The 26061-nt window shown below is 38.5% G+C and overlaps 1 protein-coding gene across 1 annotated transcript in view; it reads right to left on the bottom strand.

Moving 5' to 3' along the window:
• Dchs2 (dachsous cadherin-related 2) overlaps positions 1 to 26061 on the bottom strand; it is a 250204-nt gene that overhangs the window by 76669 nt on the left and 147474 nt on the right. Inside the window, exons 6-8 of the mRNA XM_071614027.1 lie at positions 5484 to 5720; positions 3479 to 4486; positions 228 to 415 (exon numbers count right to left, since the gene is read on the bottom strand). Coding sequence (XP_071470128.1) covers positions 228 to 415; positions 3479 to 4486; positions 5484 to 5720 — 1433 coding nt within the window. The remainder of the gene's footprint in view (positions 1 to 227; positions 416 to 3478; positions 4487 to 5483; positions 5721 to 26061) is intronic.

Below are 26061 nucleotides of genomic sequence, written 5' to 3'. Positions count from 1 at the left end.
TCCTCCTTATACAACAACTGGAGGTGATTCCAAAGAGCATAAATATCTATTCTCTTTTTTCTAAATGCCCTTTTTTAAGAAAAAAAAAAACCCACATATTTACAATTTCTATCTAGAAATCTATGCAATGCCCCACCAAGGCCAGTTTGATAAATTCACATGAATTACCACAAGATGGTGCTCAAAACAAATGACTAAAAAATCCACGGCAAGGCTACTTCACAAACCTTGATGTGAAGTTCCTTTCCAGGGAGACACTGTGGGAAAAATGGCCTGTTGTCATTGATGTCGGTAACTGTGATATAAACCACCATGGTGGCATTTCGTGGTGGGGAGCCATGGTCCGTCACCAGCACAGTCATTTGATGGTGCATCTGATGCTCACGATCCAATGCCAACCAGCCGATCAATTCTCCTGAAGAATACAGGGCAGAGCAAAGGACAAGGACACTAGTGTCACAGACCATACCCAAAATAATCCAGAGAAGGAAAATCAAAGATGAAGCTTTGAGCAGAAGTACAACTCCCAAGACCACATACTTAGTTTGGCTCATGCTACTGTCGGAAGAATTTCCTGAAGTAGCTCCCGAAAATGCTACTTTCTTGGTCACTCTTTGTATTTCAAATTATCTGCCATCAACCCTTTGAACTAAGAAACTATGAATTCACACACACAAAAAAAATGATTGGAAAATTTAAAATAACTGCTTATTATAGGCTGCCACACAGAACAATGGAAAGCATGTGAGCTATGATATAAGTTCTGGCTTTGGGTCCAAGGTTCCCCACCTAACATGGTCTCTGAGCCTACCTCCTGGGGCTGCTCTCTGAAACAAATGCAATTGTTTCATAAGAAAAAGCATTTCATAAGCTGTGAATTATCACACTCTCGGCAGTTGTTATCATTACTTTAAAATGATGGCAAACATTTTCCTGAAAATCATATTCTTTAGGCAATGGTTTTTCATTCATGTATACAAGTATTTATTTTTTTCCCACAAAGCATATGTGTAGCAATGGGTAGTGACTTCCCAAAGAGCAATTAATGCTTTATAAGCCTTATTTTATATATTTTTGCCTACAACTATGCTATATTTCGTAAACTCCTACATGGTTTAGCCATGGAGACTGAGGCACAAAATTGTAACTGCCTCTTCATATTGCCAAGGGCCTTTGGAAGCCAAGTTCTCTCCAATAGCCCATCTCCTGCTGTGGAGCTCAGCAAAGCACTAGTTTTCTAAGGTCTTTCAAGAAATCTACTTGTGAGAAAGTAAACATGAAGCAACTATCAACCAACATTCTCATTGCTAAGATATTCTCCTCTTAATTCAAATAAAATACCATTGTATTAAAAAAGCTGAAACAAGGATAAAATTCATATTTGGATAAGTCTCTGGATTGGTGAGCTAAAATGCAGAGTTTACTGCTACTATTTACTTTATAAACTATTTAAAGAGTGTTTACCATAAATGTAATTTTAATAAAAAATCACATCATCACTGTATTTTAAAGTTCCAATTTGTAATTCTTTGAAAAACCCCAAATCCTGAATGACAAACAGATTTTTTATTTTATGAACCAACTCTGATGGACATATATCAGCTATTTAGAGGTCTATTAGCAAGACCCTAAGCAACTTAGTGAGATCCTCTCTCAAAAAATAGGTAAAAGGACTTTGAGCCACAGCCTGGGGCTGGCACTGGTGATGCCAAGTCAGGGTTCAATGGGAACTGGCATCCACGTCAGTAAGAAGACTGCTCAGCATACCAGGATGAGGAGACATGGTGGCCTGCCCGCTCTGAAGGATGCCCTCCAGCCCTGCCTTGCCACACTGTCCCTGGCAAATGAGAACAGCTTATCAGGACATTGGATTTCAATCCCCTTCATGTACTTCATCTCTTTGACAACCTCAGAGCACAACGTGACACATGTTAGGAATTATCTCCTCTATCCATGGCAAGGGCACTGAGCTCTGATATGAACAAAATCATGACGGAACACTAGGTCTTCTGAATCTGGGTACTGAATAATTATAGAAGAAAGAAAATCATGGGGTAACCTGCTGTAGTTTGCATATTTTTTTTTAAAAAAAATTACCAAGTGAAACAGAAGATCTGGAAACGAACAGACATATGGAATGAAGCGGCAGCAGGACTCTCCCACACATCTGTGCAGCCCATGCCCTCCAGAAGGCACACCAGTTTACAAAGTGACTGGGAGTTGAAATCCAGTCTGCACCCTTCCTAGAAGCCACTTGTGCTGATGAGAGGCTCCACCTACAGAAGGAAGAAGCATCTTCTCCCATTTCACACATGGGGAATGAAGAACAAAGTCTAGAAGCTAACTAGAACTGAATTCAAATCCTGTCCCACTAAAGGGTAGGGGCAATATTAGCCAGGATGTGACCTATTTCAAGCCTTCTGCTATTGGTGGCTTCCTCTAACCTCTGACTAGCTCTTTGACCTTCCCACAGCTATCTCATTCTCAGTTTTCCCAGCTCTGTATTTGCAGAATAAACACATCTTGTTGCAGAGATTAAAGTCCTTGTAAATTCATACAGCATAAATTTTTAAATATAATGTTTTATATTTAATTTTTAAATTAAGACTTCAAAAAAATAATTATGCCACTGTAATTATTCCCCCTTTCCCCCCCCCCCCGGTTCCCTTAACAAAATGAGAATGGGGACATGCGTGCATCCCTGGGGTGATTTTAAAATCTCAGCTAATGGATTACTTTCTAGCTTTGTGTTGGTGACATTTATATTTTACAATGTATGCCGGAGTGATTAAAAAAAAATCTGCAATTAAAAAAAAAAAACTGGTTGGCAAAGAAAACAAACCTTTCCCAGGATTTATTTAATCCAATTCTGACTATACCTCTCATTCAGTGTAAGAAGCTTATATAGTCATGCACCCCTTAATGACGGGGATATGTTCTAAGAAATGTGTCCCTAGCTGATTTCTTTACTGTGCAAACATCAGAAATGTGCTTACAGAAGCATAGATGATAGACGCTATATGGCATAGCCTATTGCTCCAAGGCTACAAACTTGTGGAACATATGACCCTATTGAATATTGCAGGCGACTGTAACAGAATAGTCAGAATCTGTGCATCTAAATATATTTAAACATAGAAAAAGTACAGTACAAGTTATAGGCAATAGGAATTTTTCAGTTCCATTATAATTTTATGGGACAACTGTTATCTATGCAGCTCCCTGTTGACCAAAGTGTCATTATATGGCACATGATGGTATTGGCAATATATGAGCAGAACCAAGAGAAGGATGAATCATTAGAGGTGAAATTCTTTTCGGTTTTAACTTCATTTTAAAGTTACACAATACTATAATCAGATACTTCATCTACTAAAAACTCATTTTATCTGAATGTTCATACTAATGCTATAACTAAAAAAATTTTTTTTTCTCAATCCTAACTTTAAAGGAGTAACTGGAAGCTACAAAATGCTACCTGTATTAGGATTTATCCCGAAGAATTTTCCATCAGACAAAAGAAAATAGGATAGCTGTCCATTCTTTCCAGAGTCTGGGTCAATGGCTGTAATTTTGCCTATTACCCCTGGGGGAATAGGGTTCTCTTCAACTTTCAAAAACAACACATCACGCGAGAAGGTCGGGGAATTGTCGTTCTCATCCAGGACATGAACAATGACTGAAGCGCTCACATTTTGCAAGGATCTGTCCTCCGGGATCCCGGCGAACACTCTAAAGCGGTATGTTCGTGTGGATTCATAGTCGAGCTGTCGCCGCAGATACATCCAACCCGTGTAGGGGTGGACGCCGAACGCAGCAGCGTCTACACTGGCCTCCAGTGAGTACATCGTCTGCGAGGTTGTGTGCTGGGGGTGCGCCTGTATTCGCAGTATTTGTGTCGTCAGCGAGAGAGATTCACTGACTTCCACTTGATAAACCAAGTTTTCAAAAGTCAAGGCTGGGGTTTGTTCTGGTTTCTCGATGACTATCGTCAGCATCAACAGGGAGGCCCGGGGAGGGGCGCCATGGTCCTCTGCCACGAGGGTCAGGGTGTGTTTCTGCAGGACCTCCCCTCCCAGGCTCCCACGGAGGTACACCACCCCCAGCCCTCGGTCGATGGTGAAGATGCCTGGGTTCTGGCTGGCAATGCTGTATCGTATGAGCCCGTTCAGCCCGCTGTCTTTGTCTTCTGCACGTGCAACGTACACGGCCGTGCCAGCCGGGGTGGTCTGCGATATCCTGATCTCATCAGAGGCTGTGAGGAACTCGGGGTGGTTGTCATTGACGTCCACTATGGTGATGTTGACTTCCGTGCTGCTGCAGACCGGGGAGCTGCCAAGCTGCGCCTGGACCGTGAGGACAGCCACGGGCTGCGTTTCGTGATCTAAAGGCTTCTGGGTGCGAAGAGTGCCCAGCCAAGGGTGAATGGAGAACTTTCCGTCCAGGTTGCCAGAGGAAATCCTGTAGAAGATTGGTTCTGAGGAATCTGAAAAGGGAGGATATGCAATCATTATATGCCACAGGAATGCAGGTGCTGGAAATGCTGAAATATTAACATATGCTGCATAGACCCTGAGCACTGTGGAATGTCTGTCTGCTTTCTTCCTCTACTTCTCAAGCATGTTGAAAAGGGGGTGCATAGATTAAGGGTTTTTTGTTTTGTTTTGTTTTGTTTTGTGAGCAAAGCAGACATCCAGAGAACAAAGAGCAAGCTGCAGGCTTTACTATCTTTCTTCATCTTTTTGCATTAGGTAAAAAGAAAAGATATTCAGAAAATAATTTGCATACCATCTTCTCTATATTTAAGGAAGCCAAGTTAAGTTTCTGTTGATGTTTCTGTATGATGTCTTCCCAGGCCTGGGCCATAACCCCCACAGAAGATGGAGGAGAAGGAGAGAAGAAAGGAAAGGAAGGGACCAGGAGGAAGGCAAGCTTTTTGGAGACATAATTCCCTTTTAGGATTTCATTCTGTCTGTGTAAAATGGAGTTATGAAAGAATATTTGCTCACATGGTATTTGGACTACCAAAATTTCAAAATATTCAAATAGACAGCAAAAAGGCAATGTTTAAAGGAAACACATCTAAGTTGAAATACTATGTGACTTATTTAATGAGCCAGATGATGTAGTTTTCCTGGAAAGCTGCCCTTTTTATACTAAAGTGATAAAAAGTATAACAGAATGGAATGGATTTTTGTAAGAAATATTTTTTTTTAAGTGTGTGTTTTCGGGGAGGACATATACACTTTCTACATAAATATTCTGTACTGTTTTCTTTTGAAAATACCTATTTCTGTTGTTATTATTAAGAGAATTGTAGGATGGATAGAAACAATGTTGAGAGAACGCAGAGCAAGCCACACCTTGTGCTGCCTCAGTTCATCTTGCCTGGAGAGAAGGAAAGCATTCTTCAAGATTGGACAACCCAAGAAAATACAGCAAGATTTTCAATCATGGACTTTTAATGCAGCAGCAGTACTTACTCAAGGACTCTCTGGCTTTCACTGTTCCAACAGGACTGTCTTCAGGCACATCTTCATAAACTGAGAATGTGTACTTAGGCCTTTCAAATTCTGCAGGTGCCAGAGCTGTCTGGAGGATGTGTATGGTGATGTCAGCGTTAACTGCAGCTGTAAGCCCACCACCATCTTGGGCACAGGCCATCAAAAAAAGAGTAGTCGGTTCCAAATGACTAAGAGATGATGTTAAGTAAATAATCCCTGGATGGGGACAAGAAATAATTAATAAGTAGTTAATATGCAATAAATACTGATAGTTATAACACCTAATCTGTTAAGTCTGCTGTGCTATTTAATTTTATGCACCAACTTGATTGGATTATGGGGTGCCCAGATATTTGATCAAACATTATTCTGAGTGTGACTCTGAGAGTAATTTTTTCTCTTTTTAAAAATGTGCTCCTTTTAGATATACATGGAAGTAGAGTATATTTTAACACACACACACACACACACACACACACACACACACATATATATATATGGAGTATGACTTATTCTAACTAGGATCCCATTCTTGCGGTTGCACATGATGTGGCATTTCACTGTTGTGTATTTATATATAAACATGGAAAAGTTATGTTTGATTCATTCTATTATCTTTTCTATTCCCATCCTCTCTCCCTTCCCTTCATTCCCCTATGTCTAATCCAGTAAACTTCTATTCTTCCCTCCCTACCTCCTTATTGTATGTTAGCATCCACATATCAGATGAGAGTATTCAGCTTTTAGTTTCTTGTGACTGGCTTATTTCACTTAGCATGATAGTCTCCAGTTCCATCCACGTACCAGCCATAATTTCATCTTTCTTTATGGCTGAGTAATATTCTATCGTGTATATATATCATATTTTACTTATCCATTCATCTGTTGAAGGGCACCTAGGTTGATTCCATATTTTTGTATGATATTACTTGACTTCTCAGAGTGAATACAGTAGACTGTTATCCCTAACATAGGTGGGCTTTATCCAATCAGTTGAAGTCCTGAATTGAAAATAAAAACTTACCACTTTATAATTAAGAGGGAATTCCTCCTGTCTGACTGTCTTCAAAATGGAATACTGGTTAGTTTTTTCCTGCCTTCAGACTCTGATGAAACATTAGTTCTTCCTGGGTCTCAAGCCTGCTGGTCTTCAGTATGCAATAAACCATTGACTTTCTTTGGCTTAGCTTTCTAACTTACCCTGCGGATCTTGGGAAATGTCAGTCTCCATAATTGCGCAATGCAATTCCTTACAAGAAATCTCCTCATAGATGTGTATATGTATTTATCACATGTAAACGGCCATCGACATGTGTGTATATCCACGCACACGCATATGCACACATACTCAAACACACCCATTCTATTGGTTCTATCTTTCTAGAGAAACTGAATTGATACACCAGTTTTATAACCAAAGAACTTGTACATATTTGAAAAATGATGCTACAGATTCTGTCAAGAGAACAGTATTCCCCCTGGGCTTAAACATTAGACATTTTGGAAGCATGTCAACTCAACCAGAAGAACATAAAATCAGGCCTGACGATCACATCACCAGCTCAGTCTGATGTGTCCTCAGGTGGGGCTAACATGGGTAGCGGGTAGTTACAACCTGCCCAGGTGCCAGGGCACTAAACCTCAGGAGAAAACTGAAATGAATCTTCCAGGCATTCCCAGACTCAATGCCAATTGGGGCAGTTCTGTTTTTCAACTGATTCTACTCTTTGCTGGTGAGAAGATATAATACAAGAACTGTGTGTAAGGAAACTTCAATAAGTGTTAAAACCATGAGGGAAAGAGTGATATTTGAGGCTTATGACTATTGCGTGTGAGAGGAAGAGGTATTTATGGTTAAGTTGGGGAGAGATTCAGAAATTGAGAAGACTAATTATTTAATATTGCAATAATTAAATATGTAACTGGTTTGAAAGCAAGAAAATAGATACAATGGAACCAACTTTGGAAATAAACCTGTTGGTTTTGTTTAACAAGAAAGAAAATGCATGCAGACTCATTGATAAAAATAGAAATAAACACAGTTGCACTTTATGGACTCTGATGGTCTAACCAATCATCCTATCAATTTAAGAATGGAATACTGCAAATTTTTGGCAGTATATAAGCTGGTAAATACATCAGAAGTACCCAGTTTTTAGGTATGAAAAATGGACACCCATTCTAGTTGTTTCTTTTCAAAATCTGTTCCCATTCCTATTTCTGTCCAGGGTTTAATGAACATGCATCATTTCTCTTTGGCATAATGTATTATAAAGTCATGCATCTTGTCTGACTTCCTCCAAGCATAACATCCCCCCTTTTATCCCCCTGCCCAGCTTTACTGAGGTATAATCAATACATAAAATTGTACCAGTTCAAGGTGTGCAATGTGACGATTTGAGACATACTTGAGTTGCCCTGTTCTTTAATAGTTTCTTATCTAACTTGACTTTAAATCATTTCCCAAATGGTTTGCTTCTCCTGAATATGCTTCAAGCTGATCATCTTAACTGAGGACTCCAAAGTGAACACAATTTCCAGGTCAATCTGACCAAGCCAAGCAGGTCCAAATCCAAAGTATTAGGATACTACAAAACACTACTAATGATACCAACTATTATTAGACCAACTTTAGCAGACATGTTAGAATCAGGGTTCTAATTGATTTTGTGGTCCACCAAAGCCCTAAATACTTTTCAAACAAACTCCTAGTTCAGATCATTCCCATCTGTTATTGGTGCAGTTTAAAAAAAAAAAAAGATATAAATTGTTTCATTCTAAAAGCCAATGCTTTTTTTAGGTAAATAGAATTTATTTTGTTTATTTTTAAAATTGGGGTAAAGTCCAATTGAAAATTTACACATTAAAAACCGGCAGTGATTAATTACAATCTTTCTTAGCATTGACTGGATCGTTAAATAAAATATGTATTGGGACTTAGAAGTGGAACATCAATGTCATCATCCATTTGCTTGCTAAGTTGAGTGAAGATAAAATATTACATTACACGTTCTAAAAGCAGGAAGCAAGAAATGAATTTTCAGAAATACTGTAGAGTATTCACCATGCAGGTTTCTAACTTCGAACTGCCCCTTCCCATTATGACAGCTATTTAGACACCTATAGCAAAGAAGAGTATGACCCCACCCCAGAAAACTAACCTTAACAATCAGAATGCCTGAAAGGTAAGTCTCGATTCCAGCTACAAATGTTATTTCACCCTTACAGGAAGTTCTTATTATTCTGCACAAATGACTTCCAGAGGTGACTTTTTTCTTTCTTTCTTTTTATTGGTCATTTTTAGCTTATATGACATTAGGATTCATTTTGGTACAATTATAAAAGCATGGAATAAAATTTGTTCTAATTCAGTCCCCAGTCCTTCCTCCCATCCTCCCTCACCCTGTTCTCTTCCCTCTACTCTACTGATCTTCCTGCTATTTACTTACCTTTTTTTTTTTTAATTAGTGTCTGGTGGCTATACATGACGGTGAGAGTCACTGTGGTATATTCATATATGTACACAGGAAACTTAGGTCAGATTCCTTCCACTGTTCTTCCCTTGTCCCATCCGTCCTCCCTTCCCTTCAATCCCCTTGGACTAGTCCACTGATAAAAGCTTGTGCTTGATTTGAAAAATAAAACTCAAATGATACAGAACTGTTTACAGAAAAAAACAAAAAAGTCCCCTCAACCCCAGTCATTCCCACACCCTGGGTATATATTCTCACAGATTTAACTTAATTCTTATTATAGGGAAAATTTGAAAGATCTCATTTTGCCTTTTTGAAGATCGTGTGACATTGAAAAAAATGAATGTCTCTCTCAAATAGGCACAACTAGTCTTCCTACCTAAAGACTGACTCTTTCTGGGCTATTTTTCAGACTTCTATGAAAATAGTCTTCCTGAAATCCAAATCCGGATATATCCAGGTTCTCAGCATACAGTTCAAATGCCTCATCCGAACACACCAAACTTTTCATAAATTAGCCCTCTTTCATCTGTTTCAGTTTGGATATGAGGCGTTCCCCTAAAACTCCTGTATTAATGCAGGGATATTCAGAGGTGAAATGATTGGATTGTGAAAGCAGCAACCTGATCAATCCATCCAAGTTTGAATGGACTGACTGGGTGGTAACTGTAGGCAGGTGGGGCGTGGCTGGAGGAAGTGGGTCACCAGGATGTGCCCTGAAAGGCTTGCTCTTCCTGTGGTCCCTTCCTCTCTCTCCCTGTTTCTCTGCTTTTTTTTTTAACCTTTATTTTTATTTATTTATTTTTATGTGGTGCTGAGGATCAAACCCAATGCTTCACATGTGCGAGGCGAGTGCTCTACCACTGAGCCCCAACCCCAGCCCCTGTTTCTCTGCTTCTTGACCCCACCATAAGCTGAGCACCTTTCATCCACTGGTCCCTTCTGCATGATGTGCTCACCTCGGGCCTAGAGAAATGGAGTTGGCTGTCTAGGGACTGAGACCTCTAAAATCATGTGTACCCAATAAACGTTTCCTCCTCTCAGTTGCTCTTGTTAAGTATTCTGGTCATAGTGATAAGAAAGCTGGCACAACCTCCATTTCTGTAGCCCCATCTCATGACTTACTATGTAGACTTTTTTCCTTCAGCAAAGTGAAGTACTTATACTTTGCAGACTAGATGGTGCTCTTTTCTATTTGAATTAGCATATCCTTTTCCCAGAACAATTCTTCATCAACCTGATGATTTCGAGTCATATTTTAAAGTGCAGCTCAAGTCTCACCTAATGCAGGTAGCTTTTGCTTGCCTCCACATAGCCAGACACCACCCTTCTGTGATGCTATAGTGGTCTGGGAATCTGTGCCTACTATAAACTGAATACATTATACATTAAATATCAGTTTTTATATTTCTTATCATTCACTTCCTTGATCACTAATCAGTGATCTTTTAATAAAATGAAAATTATTTGAAAAATATTTAAACAATTTAATGTCCATAATATAAAGGTTTCTGCAATTAAGATGAAAAATAAAAGGAAACCAAACGTTAACGGTAGATAAGCACAGATAGTGTAGATAAGAAAGACAAAATGTCAATAAATACAGTAATGCTCAAACTCACTAATAATAATAAAAATTAAAACAGTTGTCTCTCTTTTTTTTTATACCCTCAATCCTAAATTATTTCTGATAACACTTAGGGCATTATTATACATGAAACCCTGCTAAGTGAGAATGTTAAGAGTACAGAACAATACATACAGTTTTCATATAAACACTGACACTTACACTATAGGTGTAACCACAAAAATAAGCACACTGGGAAACATGGAAGAAGATGAATAATTGTCAAGAAAGGTCACCTTTGGGGGTGGAGATTATGAGATTATAGGACAGCTTACTTTCTTTCCTTTTTTTTTATTTGGTACCAAGGATTGAATCCAGGGGTACTTAACCACTGAGCCATGACCCTGGACCATTTTTATTTTTTATTTTGTGACAGAGTCTTGCTAAATTGCTTAGGGCCTCACTAAGTTGCTGATGCTGAATTTGAACTCAAAATCCTCCTGCCTCAGCCTCCCAAGCAACTGGAATTACAGGCGTTTGCCAGCACACCTGGCTATATCCCTATACTTTAAAAATATTTAACAATGAGTGTATGTCAACTTAGTATTTAGAAAATATATAAAGTTCAAAGGATTTTTAGAAAAATAAAATATATTACTGAAAAAGACACATGCAGTCATGCACCTCAAAATGTCATTTTAATCAATGATTGAGTGCATGTGTGACAGTGGTCCTATAAAATCATATTGTCTAGTGACATTGTGTTTTAGTCAGCATTTTTGTTGCTGCAACTAAAAGACCCAACCAGCACAACTGTAGAGGAGGATAAGTTTATTTGAGGGCTCATGGTTTCAGAAGTCTTTGTCCATGGAAGACAGACTCTATTCTTTGGGGCTCAAGGTGAGGCAGAACATCTTGGAGGAAGAATGTGGCAGAGGGAAGTAGCTCACATGGTGATCAGAAAGCAGAGAGAGACTCCACTCTACAGATACAAAATATATACCCCAAAGCCATGCCCCCAATGAACCACTTCCTCTACTCACACCCCACTTGCCTCCAGTTACCACCCAGTTAATCCCATCAGGAATTAATTCGATGATTGGGTTGGGGCTATGATCCAATCATTTCTCCTCCAAACCTTCTTGCATTGTCTCACATATTAGCTTTTGAGGTACATCATATCCAAAGCCTAACATATTGCATCTATCTTAGTCTGTGTAAGTACATTCGACACATGTTTTTTAGAATGTATCCCATCATTATGTGATGCATGACTGCCTATACCAACTTTCTTTAGAGCTATAAAGGAAATGTTAACACCATAGTAAAGATTTAGATTGGACATTAAATTGCATGCCTTTAAAAATAATTACACAAGACACTTGCCTAAAAAATAGCATTATTATATAAAAATCTTCAAGGACAAAATTTTAGGACTAGCAAGTTGTTTAGGAAAGCTATTTTCCATTAAATAATTCCCTGAGGTTCAGATAAACATGTTCTGTGGAAACTGTCTTTATAAAACTGTTTGGACATAAAAAATATTGTGTCAAATACTCAAATTATTAGCAAAATGTGCCACAGTAACATAGGGTAAACTATAAAATAGAGTTTAAAAAAAAAAGTAAGGACTCTTAGTTTTTTATTGGTAGGGGGAGTGCCAAGGATTGAACCCAGGGACGCTTAACCACTGAGCCACATCCCTGGCCCTTTTTATATTTTATTTTGAGGCAGTGTCTCACTAAGTTGCTTAGAGCCTTGCTAAATTGCTGAGACAGGACTGGAACTGCAATCTGCCTGCCTTGGCCTCCTGACCCTAGGCTTGTGGCACTGCACCCGGCTAGGACTGTCAGTTATAAGCAAGCAAGTGACAACAAAATTCGTAGCTAACATGTAAACAGTGAAATCTGCATGAACTTTGCATATGGTGGCCATTCAAAGAAATGAGTTCGTAGGAGAAGGGTCAGGAATCCTACTTCCTAAAGAGAAATACCTTAAAGGGAAAATGTTTTCAAGCCTTTTAAAACAAACAAAACTATAAATGTGCCTGAACTTACAAGGTAAGTCCTCCAATATCGGTTTTCCACTAGGATTTGGGGGGGGGGGGAATCCCCTTTTAACTTTTCTCCATTTCTCATTTCATAAAAGTCTTAGAAGTAGAGACACTAATCTGAGAGTATATACATACATATGTGTGTGTATGTTTACACACATAAATATATACGTGTACATATCCACACATTCATAATACATACACATATGTATACATACATTTGTACATTGTGTTCAAAAAAGGTAGGCATGATGTTACATTAATATATGTACATATCATGCTAATCTACCCAACATTTCTGTCTAATGATGGGATAGTTAATATTTGTTACACAAAATACTTGTTCACCAATTGCCAAGCTCAAAGTAATTGTTTCAAAACACCAGGAACCCCACTGATTTGTGTGTATGACCACAGAAAAATCATTCCAACCTGCCATGTTTTTACCTTCCTCATGTACAAATTAGGACGATGATAACTCCCCTAGCAATGTCAGACAGCGTTAATTCCTTTCTGAAAGTGATCAATTCTTGTGGTAACTATTTCCATAATTCTAGCTTTTACAATATTCATTTTTTTATTAAATGAAAACATTATACTCAACTAAGAATAATCACTCAAAAGAAAACACAATTGGCTAATGCACTTGTCTTTGAACTTGCAGGGATCCATTGCACTGGTATAAAATAGGTCAAGACTTACAAAGACCTATTGGAATTGCTAGGCTATTTCCCAATGTATATACTTACATATTCAATCTCCTCCTTTATTTAAAGATATTAAATGTGGTTTTTTTTTCTGGTCATGGTCCAGTCAGGAAAATGAAAACCATACAAGAATTTTTAGAGGATCTTTAATTAATTAATGGGAATAGGAAAGCTAAAAGAGCCGGGGCGGGGGGTGGTGGTGGTGGTGAATGATAACTACAGAAGGCTGTGACCTTCTCTAGGTCATTAGGCTCAAAACAGAAAAGGCAGCATTATGACTTTTGTCAAAAAGAAGAGGAGGAGGGGCCATGATGTGGCTTGAAGTTCCCAGGTGGGACCTCATCAGTGGTACCCAATGTTCTGAGGCATCTTCTTGCAGATGATACTTAGGTGTCTCATAGGGTGACTTACAGCCATGTCCAAAGGGCCAAGAGAGGCTCAGAACACTGTGGTGTGGCTGCTGCACTCTGAAGGGGCACAGAGAGGGTGATGCTTACTGTCCAAGAAGGCACTGAATGGCTGACAGTTGCATTTCTGAAGGGAATGGTGTAGTGGGTGCCAAAAGACAGGAGGACACTGGCCACAAAGCTCCTAGCCTCTGACGTCCAATTTCCTGCTAGTGCTCCCCATTGGCAGAACTTGTCTGGAAGCAGCTACAGTGGTGTCCAGGGGCACTAGCCCCCATGTGGTGGGGCCCTCTGAAGATGTCTAGATCCCAGCTCTACAGGGCCTACTGCCAACACTAAGATTCAATCATGTCCAACATAGAGCTCAGTTTCCCTAGCCTCATGCAATGTCTCTGGGTTAACCTCTGTTCCTGTTTTGCTCTCTCTGTTTTCCACTACCCACTTACAAGGGCCCGTATTAAATTATATATTTTACAATAAATGTTTCTGTTTTCCTGATTGGATCCCAAATGCTATAGATCTCACTGATTCCGACTGGCCTGGATTACATTGCTAGTTAGGTGAAATAATCACAATGGCTTGAAAATAGTCAATGTTGGATTAGTGACTTGTCTTCCAAGCAAATAAATGAGCAGACACTGAGCAGTTACAGATTATGCCACTGCTACGGTCTGGATGTATACCCAAAAGCTCATGTTTAGGAAACTTATTGCCCAGATTCATATGTTAATGGTATTTGGAGGGAAGACCTTTAGGAATAGGGCCTTATGTAAAATGAGGTAATGAGGGTAGAGCCCCTGGCCCCACATGGCATTAGTGGCTTTCCAAGAAAGGGAGAAAGACAAGAGCTAGTCTGCTTGCTCTGTCTCACCATGTGATGCCTCCACCAATGTGTGAGGCAGCACAAGGCCCTCACAAGATGTGAAGCAGATGTTAATGTCATGTGTTGGACTTCTCAACCTTCAGAACCATGAACCAAACAAAATTCTATTCTTAATAAATAAGCCAGTCTTGGGTAATTTGTTATAGCACAGAAAACAGACGAGGACATCATCTTATATAAAGTTGGCCCTCATTATTATTCCCTGTCTCTACTCCTCAGTCATTTTCTTTATAAGATCACAATCTGCAGGTATCTGCCTGTTTTCTTATTTTCTCTTTGTCCCCTTCTACATTTTAAGGTCCATGAAGGCAAGGACTGGGTCTTTATTAATCACCATTAACCAACCAGGGCCTGTCACAATCCCAGGCTCAGAAGCTGCTTCATGAATTAAAAAGTAAATAACAAGCCACTCAGGAAAAATCACTGCTTGAGATTAATCAAAAGAACTTCAAAGGAAGAAAGAAGATGTCTTAGTTTGGGCTGCTCTAAGAAATACAGCATAGCCTGGGGAGCTTGAACAACAGAAATGTACTTCTCACAGTCCTAGACACCAGGAAGCACAAAATCAAGGTGCACAAAGATACCATGTCTGGTGAGAACTCTCTTTTGGTTTGCAGATGGCCATCTTCTTATTATATCCCCACATATGACAGAGAAAGAGGGCTCTAATCTCTTTCTCTTATAAGGACATAACCCCCATCCTGGGGGCTCTACCTTCAAGATGTCATCTAAACATAATTAACTTTCAAATTCCATCACCTCCTGATTCCATCTCACTAGGGGGTTAGGGTTTCAACAAATGCATTTTGGAGGGGCACAAACAGGCAGTCCATAACAGAAGAATAACTTAGTGGTGGAACTCCACGCCAAATATTACAATTACCATATGCCTGTAACCATTAGGAGTCTGTGGTACTAATGCAAGGATAGATAATAGAATAGAACAGATAAGTTCAAAGAAATACTAGCTCAGGTGGCAAGCGGCAGGCCTGACGTCAGCCTCATGAAGGACTTCTAGCTCTTGATTTATTACACTTAGGATTAGTAACTACAGAGGAAAAATACCCCACAACAATTTGCTCATTTTATGTGGGTAACACATCTACAAATTTAACAAACATATATAAATATTTTTAATACATTGTACTTGAATTCTACCTCATTTCCAGCTTAACAAAGGAAATGACCAAACAGGTGCCTATATATCCCTTCCTGCTTAAACCAGAATCCAAGGGACCCTGAAAAGCCATCTGTTTATTGAGTGCCTCAACTTATGACCTGTCCCTGGCCAATGGGAGACTCTTTGGTTGAAAGAACTACAGAAAAATAATTCCTAACTTCTGATACCCAGTAAAAAAAGATGCTGTTCATATTTAACATGAATCATTTGCATTATAGACTCTTTCCTCATGGCTCCATATGGAGTATTTATCATAATAAACTGCATGATTGTGTCACAAAACTGGGCATTAAAAGTACCCTGATTTTTTAATGAAAAAGTTGGCTTAAAATTTGTATGGATCCAAATCTGGTGAGCCCACTTAGTGTGGTATATGAAAGGTATTTCTGTGACACTGAGATGACCAATTTAATCAATGTGATACATTTTGAACTTGTAATCATTATCTCAGGTTTAAAATATTGGTCTTCCTCCTGCAATCAGCCATCCCCAAACAAATGAGTAAAGTTTGTGATGTTTGTTATCCTTGCCTTGAAATGCTATGAATGTTAGATTTCTGATTCTATATGCTAATTTTATGTTCTCAGTACTAGGTTTCTTTGTGAATTGTTTTGATTAAATCTTAGCAGAACCAGACTTTGTACATAAAACTGGCATCTTAGACATTTTCCATATGAGCAGATTATCCTTAAAAGCAAGGCAAGAAAGCTATTCTTAAGAGTTTACAGAATAATAAAAGACCCTGGCAACAGCCTTAGAATCAAATATAGTTGGGTTCAAATCCTGGTTCTATCAATTCCTGCTTTGACCTTGAGCAATTTTATAAACCCTCTGAGCCTCTGTTTATCATTTGTAAACAGACTTTGGAATCAGACCGATATCATTTATTGTGCAAAACTGCCATGAGGATCAAATTAAATATTATATAGAAATATATCACTTAGCATAAGTGCCTGATTCAGTACTAATTTAACAAACATATATAAATGAACATATAAAAATATAACTATATTATATATTTATTTATATCTTATATTTATATATGGACTATATATAAGGACTAGAAAGTGGGCAATTCTGTGTACCAAGGAAGAACTGATAATGAGTGAATAAAAAATCTTCTGGGTAAAGAGAAAGTTGGGCAATTGGAGCTGCATCAATATAATGTGAAATTGTGCAAATAGAGTGCATAAGAAACTCACAAGTGCTGACCGCAGCACTAAAGATCCTTTATAGAGGGCCTGCAATGCTCTTTTTCCATCCATCATGTCTAGCTCCTCTAATATAATGGTAAAACTACTAATTCAAAGCTTTATCTGAACTAGTCTTGGATGGATGTATACTTCCTATTTGTAGGTGTGTATAAGTCCTAGTTCTTATATGCTTTTATGGGGTGTACAATGTGTCCCCCTAAGTAAATATTTCAAGATCATTTAAATAACCATCCCTCATTATATAAACCTAGATATGGATATAGGTTGCCAACATGACTGTGGGCCAGTAGTGTTCGGGGGAGCCCAAATACACGTCCAGTGGACACAGGTGTAATACCAGAAGTTTTAGTTTATGTTCTCTCATGTGGTCATCTGAAATCCTCTGATAATTCTGCTTCTCTTCTGTGGATCACTTACTTATTTATAAAGTGGGGATAAAAATGGTTCCCAAAGCAAAGGTCTGGCATGATGGTTAAATAAGTCAATATAATATAAGTAGAGTAAGGGGAAAATTTTCTGGCACATATTAAATGCTCAAAAATATTGTCAAATGACAAATTTAGTTTAGAGACCTTAACTGGCTTTTATTTATTTTAATAGTTGGGCCACACCTCATTTTATAAAACAGAATGAGTATTCCAATGAGCTCAACAGAGGAGACTGGCTTTATAAAGAGCTGAGGAGAGCAGAGACTGAGAACAAGAAGATTGGTCATTTCAAAGTTACTCGAGTCTAAAGGCCAAAGTAGAGAAGGCACTTCCATGCCATGCTGGCTAACACAGGCTAGTCTGAAGATTTATCTTCCTCTCCTCTGACTTCCTGGAAGATCATGTGAACAACTTAGTTTCTGACTGGGAATGTGGAACATTAACACGAGTGACTCCATTTTGGTTGGGTTTTTTGGGCCCAGCACAGGAGTCAGTGCTAACCAATAGCTTCCTGTAAACTTTAACAATATTCATTATTATTTATAGACTATGTCTTTATATCCTTGTATCACCAAAAGCATATTATTTCTGCCTTCTTTTTACTTCATAGGAATATTTATGGCAACGGAAATAAACTGTTTTTTAAAAATAAGGTTAAATGTGCTGAATCATCCCATGTTTCTATTATTGTTATTCTTTTATATCTATTTAGGGTTCGATGGCTAAGGGAAATTACAGCCTTTACAGAGAAACTCATGTATTTTTGTTTCCTTTTTCATGGCACTTATAACCAAATGTTGATTCACATGATACATATTTCAGTGTGCTGCTATAATTACTTTCCAGAAAGTGAACAAAAAGATAATTGATGAATTATATTTAAATAATAAGTCAAAAGTCTAATTTTATTTTGGAGTTACATTAGAACAAAAATTAAAATGTGCACAGCTAATTCCAGTAAATCCATATGAGATGATGATAAATAAAAATGTTTTCGTCTTCCTTTCTTTTTTGGGGGGGTACTGGGAATTGAACCCAGAGGGGCTTAACCACTGAGCCACATCCCCTGTCCTCTTTTATTGTATTTTATTTAGAGACAGGGTCCTGCTGAGTTGTTTAGGGCCTTGCTAAGTTACTGAGGCTGGCTTTGAACTCATGATCCGCCTGCCTTGGTCTCCTGAGCCTCTGGGATTACAGGTACGCGCCAACATATCCGGCTTCCTTTCATTTTTTTAACAGACTTGTTTCAATCTCAAAGTCTGGACTCTGCGCCTTTGAAGTTCCCCCATTTTAAGTAGTCAGTGATCCTGCCTGCTCCATCTAATGACGCCACAAGACACAGGTCACCACACTTCTCTGAGTGTCTGCTTCCTCATCAGAAACACAGGACATGAAGGGGATCTACTTCATGGAATTTTTATGGAACTCAGATGAGATACTACGCTCAAAGAAAAAGAAATAATGTTTAGCAAGTGTCGAGTGTCGTAACTTTATTATTCAATGTCATATCATGCTGAATTTCTTTTAATTATTTTAACATAAAACATTTGATTTTATTCTATAATTTAGTTTACATGTTTAATATTTAACATCATTTAAGAAATCATTTGAAAGCATTTCTCCCAAAAGAAGTAACATACAGCATCAAAAATAATTAGTAAAAATTCCTAGTTTTATTTATTTTTTTTCAATTTGAGAGTGAAATTGTGTATCCATCATTTTACCTCCTAAGGCTGATTTGAGTTATATACACACAGTGATCCCAAAACACACAAAACAGAATTAATACCTTGGCTTACAGTGACATTGATTTTGTATGCTAAACAGCTCTTCAAAATCAGCTATTTTCATTTTAAAGTCCAATTTAAAAGTTGCACAAACAACTTAGTTAATCTACATGTAAGGAAAATCCAGAACTTCAATTGGAAAAAAGTTACGATTTTTTTTACAATCTTTACTTACAATACTTACTACTTTTAAATTACCAATATCATCATAAAATGCATAATTACATATATGTCATATATTGGAAAATAAATTTACCAATGCTAACTTTAGGTAGAAAATGTCAGAAAATTCTTCAAAGATTGTTTTTAACCTTTATTTTCAACAAAAGTGACAGATTAGTGTCCATTAAAAATCTCAGCTTTACAAAAGTGCAAGGTTTAAGAAATTAACTGTATATACAAAAGGAAGAATATACAAAAGGCAGAAGGGATGGCTGTAGGCTCAGGAAGAGTGACACCCCCTGGGCAAATCTTCAGAAAGCTCTAGTTCAAGTTCATTGACACGAAAGCCAGAGCTAAAGATATGGCCTTCCAATGAAGACAAGTTAATTTGGACACAGGCATATATGATGGGTTTGCTTTTCATTCAGCATGATCCAAGTGAAGTAGTGGGTTCTGGGTAAAGATGAGCAGCAGAAAAGGAGAAATGAAATGGTAGGCCGGCTTTTAAGGGACTCAGTCGAGGTTATGTCCCCAAAGACGGTCATCTTGTCAGCAAATGCTGCCAAGCAATTACAGTACAGCTTCTCAAGTGGAGTGGCCAAAGGGAGGGTGTATATAAAACTTTGAGGGGCAAAAGCCTAGAAATCATCATACTGTTGGTGGATTTCAGAAAAATGATACAGCTCTGAAGAAACAAATAACAACTTTTAGAGCGGTATCCATAAACACACTAAAATAGAAAACTACTGATGATTGAGTTAAAAGGGTTGAAAAATACTACCGTCATGAATAGTTTCTCCCAAATGAATGTCTCCTTCTTCAAATAATAGTGTTAGCTGTTGAAACACTATTGATGGCTTCATCAATGAAGGCATCAATTGCTTTCAGACTTTTGCTATTTCTATGAATTATACATATTAGTCAATTAATTCACAGTTTTAACTAGGAACTTCTAACTTACCAGAATGTAGAGTAAGCTAACTCCACAATCACGTACACACAGACACACACAGTGCACAAACAAGTTAGCTTTTTCGCTGCTATGACCAAAAGAACTGACAAGGACAGTTAAAGGAGTAAAAGTTTATTTAGGAGACTCAAAGTTTTAGCAGCCCACCGATGGCCAACTCCATTCCTTGGGGCCTAAGATGAAGTAGAATGTAATGGAGAAGAGCATGGCAGGGGAAAGTAGCTGAGGACATGGCACCAGGAAACAGAGAGACAGCTCCACCCAATAATGACAAATTATATGCCTCAGAGGCATACCCCCAGCCACCTACCTCCTCCAGCCATAGAGTTGTGAGTCAGTTAATCTTATCAGGGGATTAATTCACTGATTGGGTTAAGGCTCTCATAACACAATCATTTCACCTCTAAACCTTCTTGCATTGTCTCACACGTGAGATTTTGGGAGCCACCTAATATGTAAACCATAACAGATTGCATGTCTGTCCCAGAAATAATACAAGGGTTTTTATGGTTATCTGTGGCATTAGCTTTCCATTATGGGCTTTCAAGGATTTCTTGTCCTACCTAGCCCACCCCTGGCCCAAGCCATCCCAATGGACACTAAATCTGGACTCTTCTCCAAACCAACAAAGCCAAGATTATGAAAAGCAACAGTTTCATTTATCCTCACTCCTGCTAAGCTCCATCTTCTGGGGCGAAGGGGGACACTCCCTCCAAGTAAGTCAAGGGTTGAAGATGAACACTTCCTGACTTGTCTTCTTTGTAAATGTCTTCCATTTATGATAAGGGCAGAGCTTCTTCCTGAGCCTCTTTCATGACCCCCAAGTAATATGATGAAATCAACTATCACATGCATGAAATAAGATAAAAAGATAATGCACATCTTATAGACCACCATTGAGAGAACTCCTATATACATATTATATAGTTGTATATAAAAGGAATTTTTGTTTCTAGTACTAGGTACTCTGACTCTCTTCTGGAAAGCAAGGGCTACATAAAATATGAAAACACCCTCGGGATATGCTTCAATAAATTAACAATAAAGAAGACAAACTGTTAAGCAGTTAAGTGACCTCAGGAACCTAGAGATTAGACAACATACTGCATTGAACTTTGGCCTTCAGGGCATTTCCCAAACACAGGTGACCTTGAAGTTTATTTTTCAATATTTTTATTAGTGCATTATAGTTATAAATAATATTGGGGTTCATTTTGACATACTCATACATGCATGGAATATAACTGACTCCATGTCAGTCCTTACTACTTCCCCTTTCCCTCCCCTCCTACTTCCTCCCTTTTCCTGTTTCCCCTCCTCTACTCTACTGGACTTCCTTCCATTTATTTATAGTTTTATGAATTGTTAAATAGTGCTTTACAGATATGCATAGAGGTGAAATTCACCGTGGCATATTCGTATATGTACAGAGCATAGTTAGATCAATTCATTCTGCAGTTCTTCCCTTTGCCCATTTTTCCTCTTTACTCCTCAATCCCCTTCCTCTACTGATCTCCCTTCTATTTTCATGTGATTACCCCCATTTCCCCCCTTATTTTAGTTTATTTTTTTTAAATGACTTTCAGGAGGCAGAAAAAAGAGACCCAAGTAGTCTGTGGATAAAGGCAGGCCAGGGATGGAGAGCATCTCAAGAATTTGTCCAATAAGATCAAGTCAACAAACATTTCAGTTGAAGGATGAGCTTGAAATAAACCCTTTCATTCCCAATAGACTGAGAAGAAAATTGCCTGACTTGAAGTGTTGTTAAACACTTGGTAAAAACTCCTTTTGAGAATTCCTAAACATAAACCAGCTCTTACATTAATTTGCAGCCTGAATTCACAATAGAGGATGGTGTGAAAAATTTCAAGCCCAGAATCTGGTTTAAAATGGTAAAGACTTGGGGCTGGAGGTATGCCACAGAGTAAAGCATGTGCCTAGTATGTACCAGGTACTTACTTGGTTTCACCCCAGCATGCACATTCATTTGCAATGCACATGTGTGTACACGTGCATACACACACACACACACACACACACACTCATACAATATGTGGACTCATATTTCTGTAGAGCATGGGCAAAAGAAATACAAATCCTTTCCAGAGGAACCCACCTAAATCCCAAGGACTCAAAGGATTCTCTCAGATTAAAATCCAAGCCCACAGTCAATCAATCACAAATAATACAAGGAACTGTGTTAACAGGAGTGAGAATGAAAATGAGTGGCAGATCTAAACTGGGAAACTTTAGGAAACATAAATAGACAAAATATTCCAGTTAAGAGGCAAAACTTTGAGAATAAATCCAGCCAAGTGTTGTTATAGGAAATTCACCTGAAACAAAAGGCTGTGTGCAGACAGGGTGAAGGGGACACTGCTAACTGCAGGTTGTCTCCATCCTTGGCATTTGGATCTGTCAGATCCAGGAGATCCCCTCACCTTTTGACTCTGCCCTTTAGTTGTGTTGTAGTTTTCTTTTTTAAAAAATTTTATTTAATTTTACTTTTTATTGATTAAACAAAATGACAGCAGAATGCATTACAATTCTTATTACACATATATAGCACAATTTTTCCTATCTCTGTTTGTATATAAAGTATCTTGACATCCAATTCGTGTCTTTATACATGTACTTTGGATAATGATGTCCATCACATTCCACCATCCTTGCTAACCCCATGCCCCCTCCCTTTCCCTCCCACCTCTCTGCCCTATCTAGAATTCACCAATTCCTCCATGTCCCCCCTCCTGATAACCCCTTAGATTTTTCCAGTGGGCTTTCTTCGTCTCTCCTCAGGCTTCTAAGCATCTCTCTAAATAGGTCCCTTGTTCTATTTCCTGCCAGGTCTCAAAGGGTGTCCCTGACGAGCTGCATCAAAATCACCTTCATGACTTATGAAAACAAAATTTCCTTGAAAACTGCTCTTTCCTTCAAAATATTCATGTTTTCATGGCTTCAACAGTCACCTTATTCTAGAATCTTCCTTCATCCCTTCACCTGAATTGTTGTTCTATGCCATTTCCTAGGTCGCACTTCCCCTGAGACATCTGTCAATTTGATGCCAGCTGGACCATCAATCATCTTAGTTAAAATATAAAAATTCTGTGTGATGTATCCCCTTTCATTAATAAATTGAATTATTCGCCACTCTCTTATTATTTTTCTCTAAGATAATTACTTATTTCTGCTCCGTTTTTATTGCTTTCTCCTTAAGCACAAACCTCATTACTTTAAGCCTGGATTATTACAACAATTAGTTCTCCTGTTCAAATCTTCTCTTCTATCATCCACCTGGCCCGCTGCTCCAGGGTGTTCTCCTTACACATCACTTCATCATGTCATACAGCACCTCAAAACCCCACATCAGACCTTAACTTCTGTAACAATCAGGTTTAAACTTTCTGTCAGGCTCTTCAATTCCTTCATAATCCTCCCATCCTCTTGATGGCTTCCCACCCTCTCATTCACTGCCCACGTTCTCCTCTTCATTCACAATCCTCAAGAGACGTCATCAGAGGCTACACTGTTTTATTCTTTTTAAATTTATATTGTGCCCTTCTAGCTGTGAAAACTCAAGAATCTCCATAATTTCAACAGTGACTATCAACCAATTATAACTCTTTTTGTTATTTGATGTCTCGATTTAATAATTAAAATAGAAAGGACTACAGGATAATCAAAATTCTAAGTTTAAACTTTGAGTGAGGCTGAAGGTCAAAAGTGGTTGACTTACAGTAGTTTTGATTTGCATTTCTTTTCTCTGATTGCTAGAGATGATGAACATTTTTTTCATATATTTATTGATTGATTGTACATCCTCTTCTGAGAAGTGTCTGTTCAGGTTCCTGGCCCATTTATTGATTGGGTTATTTGTTTTTTTTTTTTTTTTTTTTTTTGGTATTTAGCTTTTTGAGTTCTTTATATACCCTAGAGATTAGTGTTCTATCTGATGTGTGAGGGGTAAAGATTTGCTCCCATGATGTAGGTTCTCCATTCACCTCACTCACTCCAGTCAAAATGGCAGCTATTATGAAGACAAATAACAATAAGTGTTGGCGAGGATGTGGGGGAAAAGGTACACTCATACATTGCTGGTGAGACTGCAAATTGGTGTAGCCATTATGGAAAGCAGTATGGAGATTCTTTGGAAATCTGAGAATGGACCCAAAAGGACTTATACCCAAAGGACTTAAAATCAGCACACTACAGGGACACAACCACATCAATGTTTATAGTAGCACAATTCACAATAGCTAAACTGTAGAGCCAACCTAGATACCCTTTAGTAGATGAATGGATAAAAAAATGTGGCATATATACACAATGGAATATCACTCAGCAATAAAAGAGAATAAAATCATGTCATTTGCAGGTAAATGGATGGTGTTGGAGAAGATGATGTTAAGTTAGCCAATCCCAAAAAAACAAATGCCAAATGTTTCCTCTGATATAAGGAGGCTGATTCATAGTGGGGTAGGGAGGGGGAGAATGGGAGGAATAGAGAAACTCTAGATAGGGCAGAGGGGTGGGAGGGAAAGAGGGGGCAAGGAATTAGCAAGGATGGTGGAATGTGATGGACATCATTATCCAAAGTAAATGTATGAAGACACAAATTAGTGTCAACATACTTTATATACAACCAGAGGTATGGAAAATTGTGCTGTATATGTGTAATAAGAATTATAATGCATTCCACTGTCATTTATTTTTTAAAAAAATCAATTTAAAAAAAAAAAGTGGTTGAATTCTCTCTTCATTTAGCTCTTCTCCTGTCTCAACTTGCTGAATTCCTGAACCACACAGGACTGAAGCAAGGGGGAAGGGGGGGAAAGAGGCCAGAGGATGGGGGCAGGGGAGGCAGGAAAGTTTAAATTGATGGACACTATCATAATGACCAAGCATCATCACTTTTCAGTGTAAGCAGTATTGAAAACTCACTTTCTCTTTGCTTTAGTCAGCTTTTTTATTGCTGTGATCAAAAAACAGGACAAGAACAATTTTAGAGGAGGAAAAGTTTATTTTGGGGCTCACGTTTTCAGAGGGCTCTGTTATGCTTTGGATATTAGGTGTCCCCCAAAAGCTAAACAATGCAAAAGGTTTAGAGGAGAAGTCAGTGAAATATTCCCCTGATGGGATTAACTGAGTGGTAACTGATTGTGGGTAGGGTGTGGCCAGAGGAGGTGAGGCATTGGGGCATGTCTTTGGGGTATACATTTGGTGAGCAGAGCTAAGTCTCTCTCTACTGCCTGATCATCATGTGAGCCACTTCCTTCCACCACATTCTTCCGCCAGGATATTCTGCCTCACCTTGAGTCCCAAGGAATGGAGCATACTGTTTATGGATTGAGACTTCTGAAACTGTGAACCCCCAAATAAACTTTTCCTCCTCTACAGTTGTTCTGGTTGGGTCTTTTAGTCACAGCAGCAAAAAAGCTGACTGAAACAGGTTCAGTCCATAGATGGTCTACTCTATTCCTCAGGGCCTGAGGTGAGGCAGAACATCATGGCAGAAGCATGTGGCAGGAGAAAGCAGCTGTGGACATGGCACTAGGAAACAGAGAGAAAATGAGCCTCCAAAGGCATGCCTCCAATGACCCACTTCACACCTGCCTACAGTCATTCTTGATTAATCCCAATCAGGGGATTATTCCACTGATCAGGTTGAGGGTCTCATAAGCCAATCATTCCACCTTTAAACCTTCTTGTATTGTATCACATATGAG

The sequence above is a fragment of the Marmota flaviventris genome, chromosome 7, assembly GCF_047511675.1.
Source record: "Marmota flaviventris isolate mMarFla1 chromosome 7, mMarFla1.hap1, whole genome shotgun sequence".
NCBI lineage: Eukaryota > Metazoa > Chordata > Mammalia > Rodentia > Sciuridae > Marmota > Marmota flaviventris.
The sequence above is the reverse complement of the archived record's forward strand: the minus strand, read 5'-3'. Positions and strand labels throughout refer to the sequence as shown.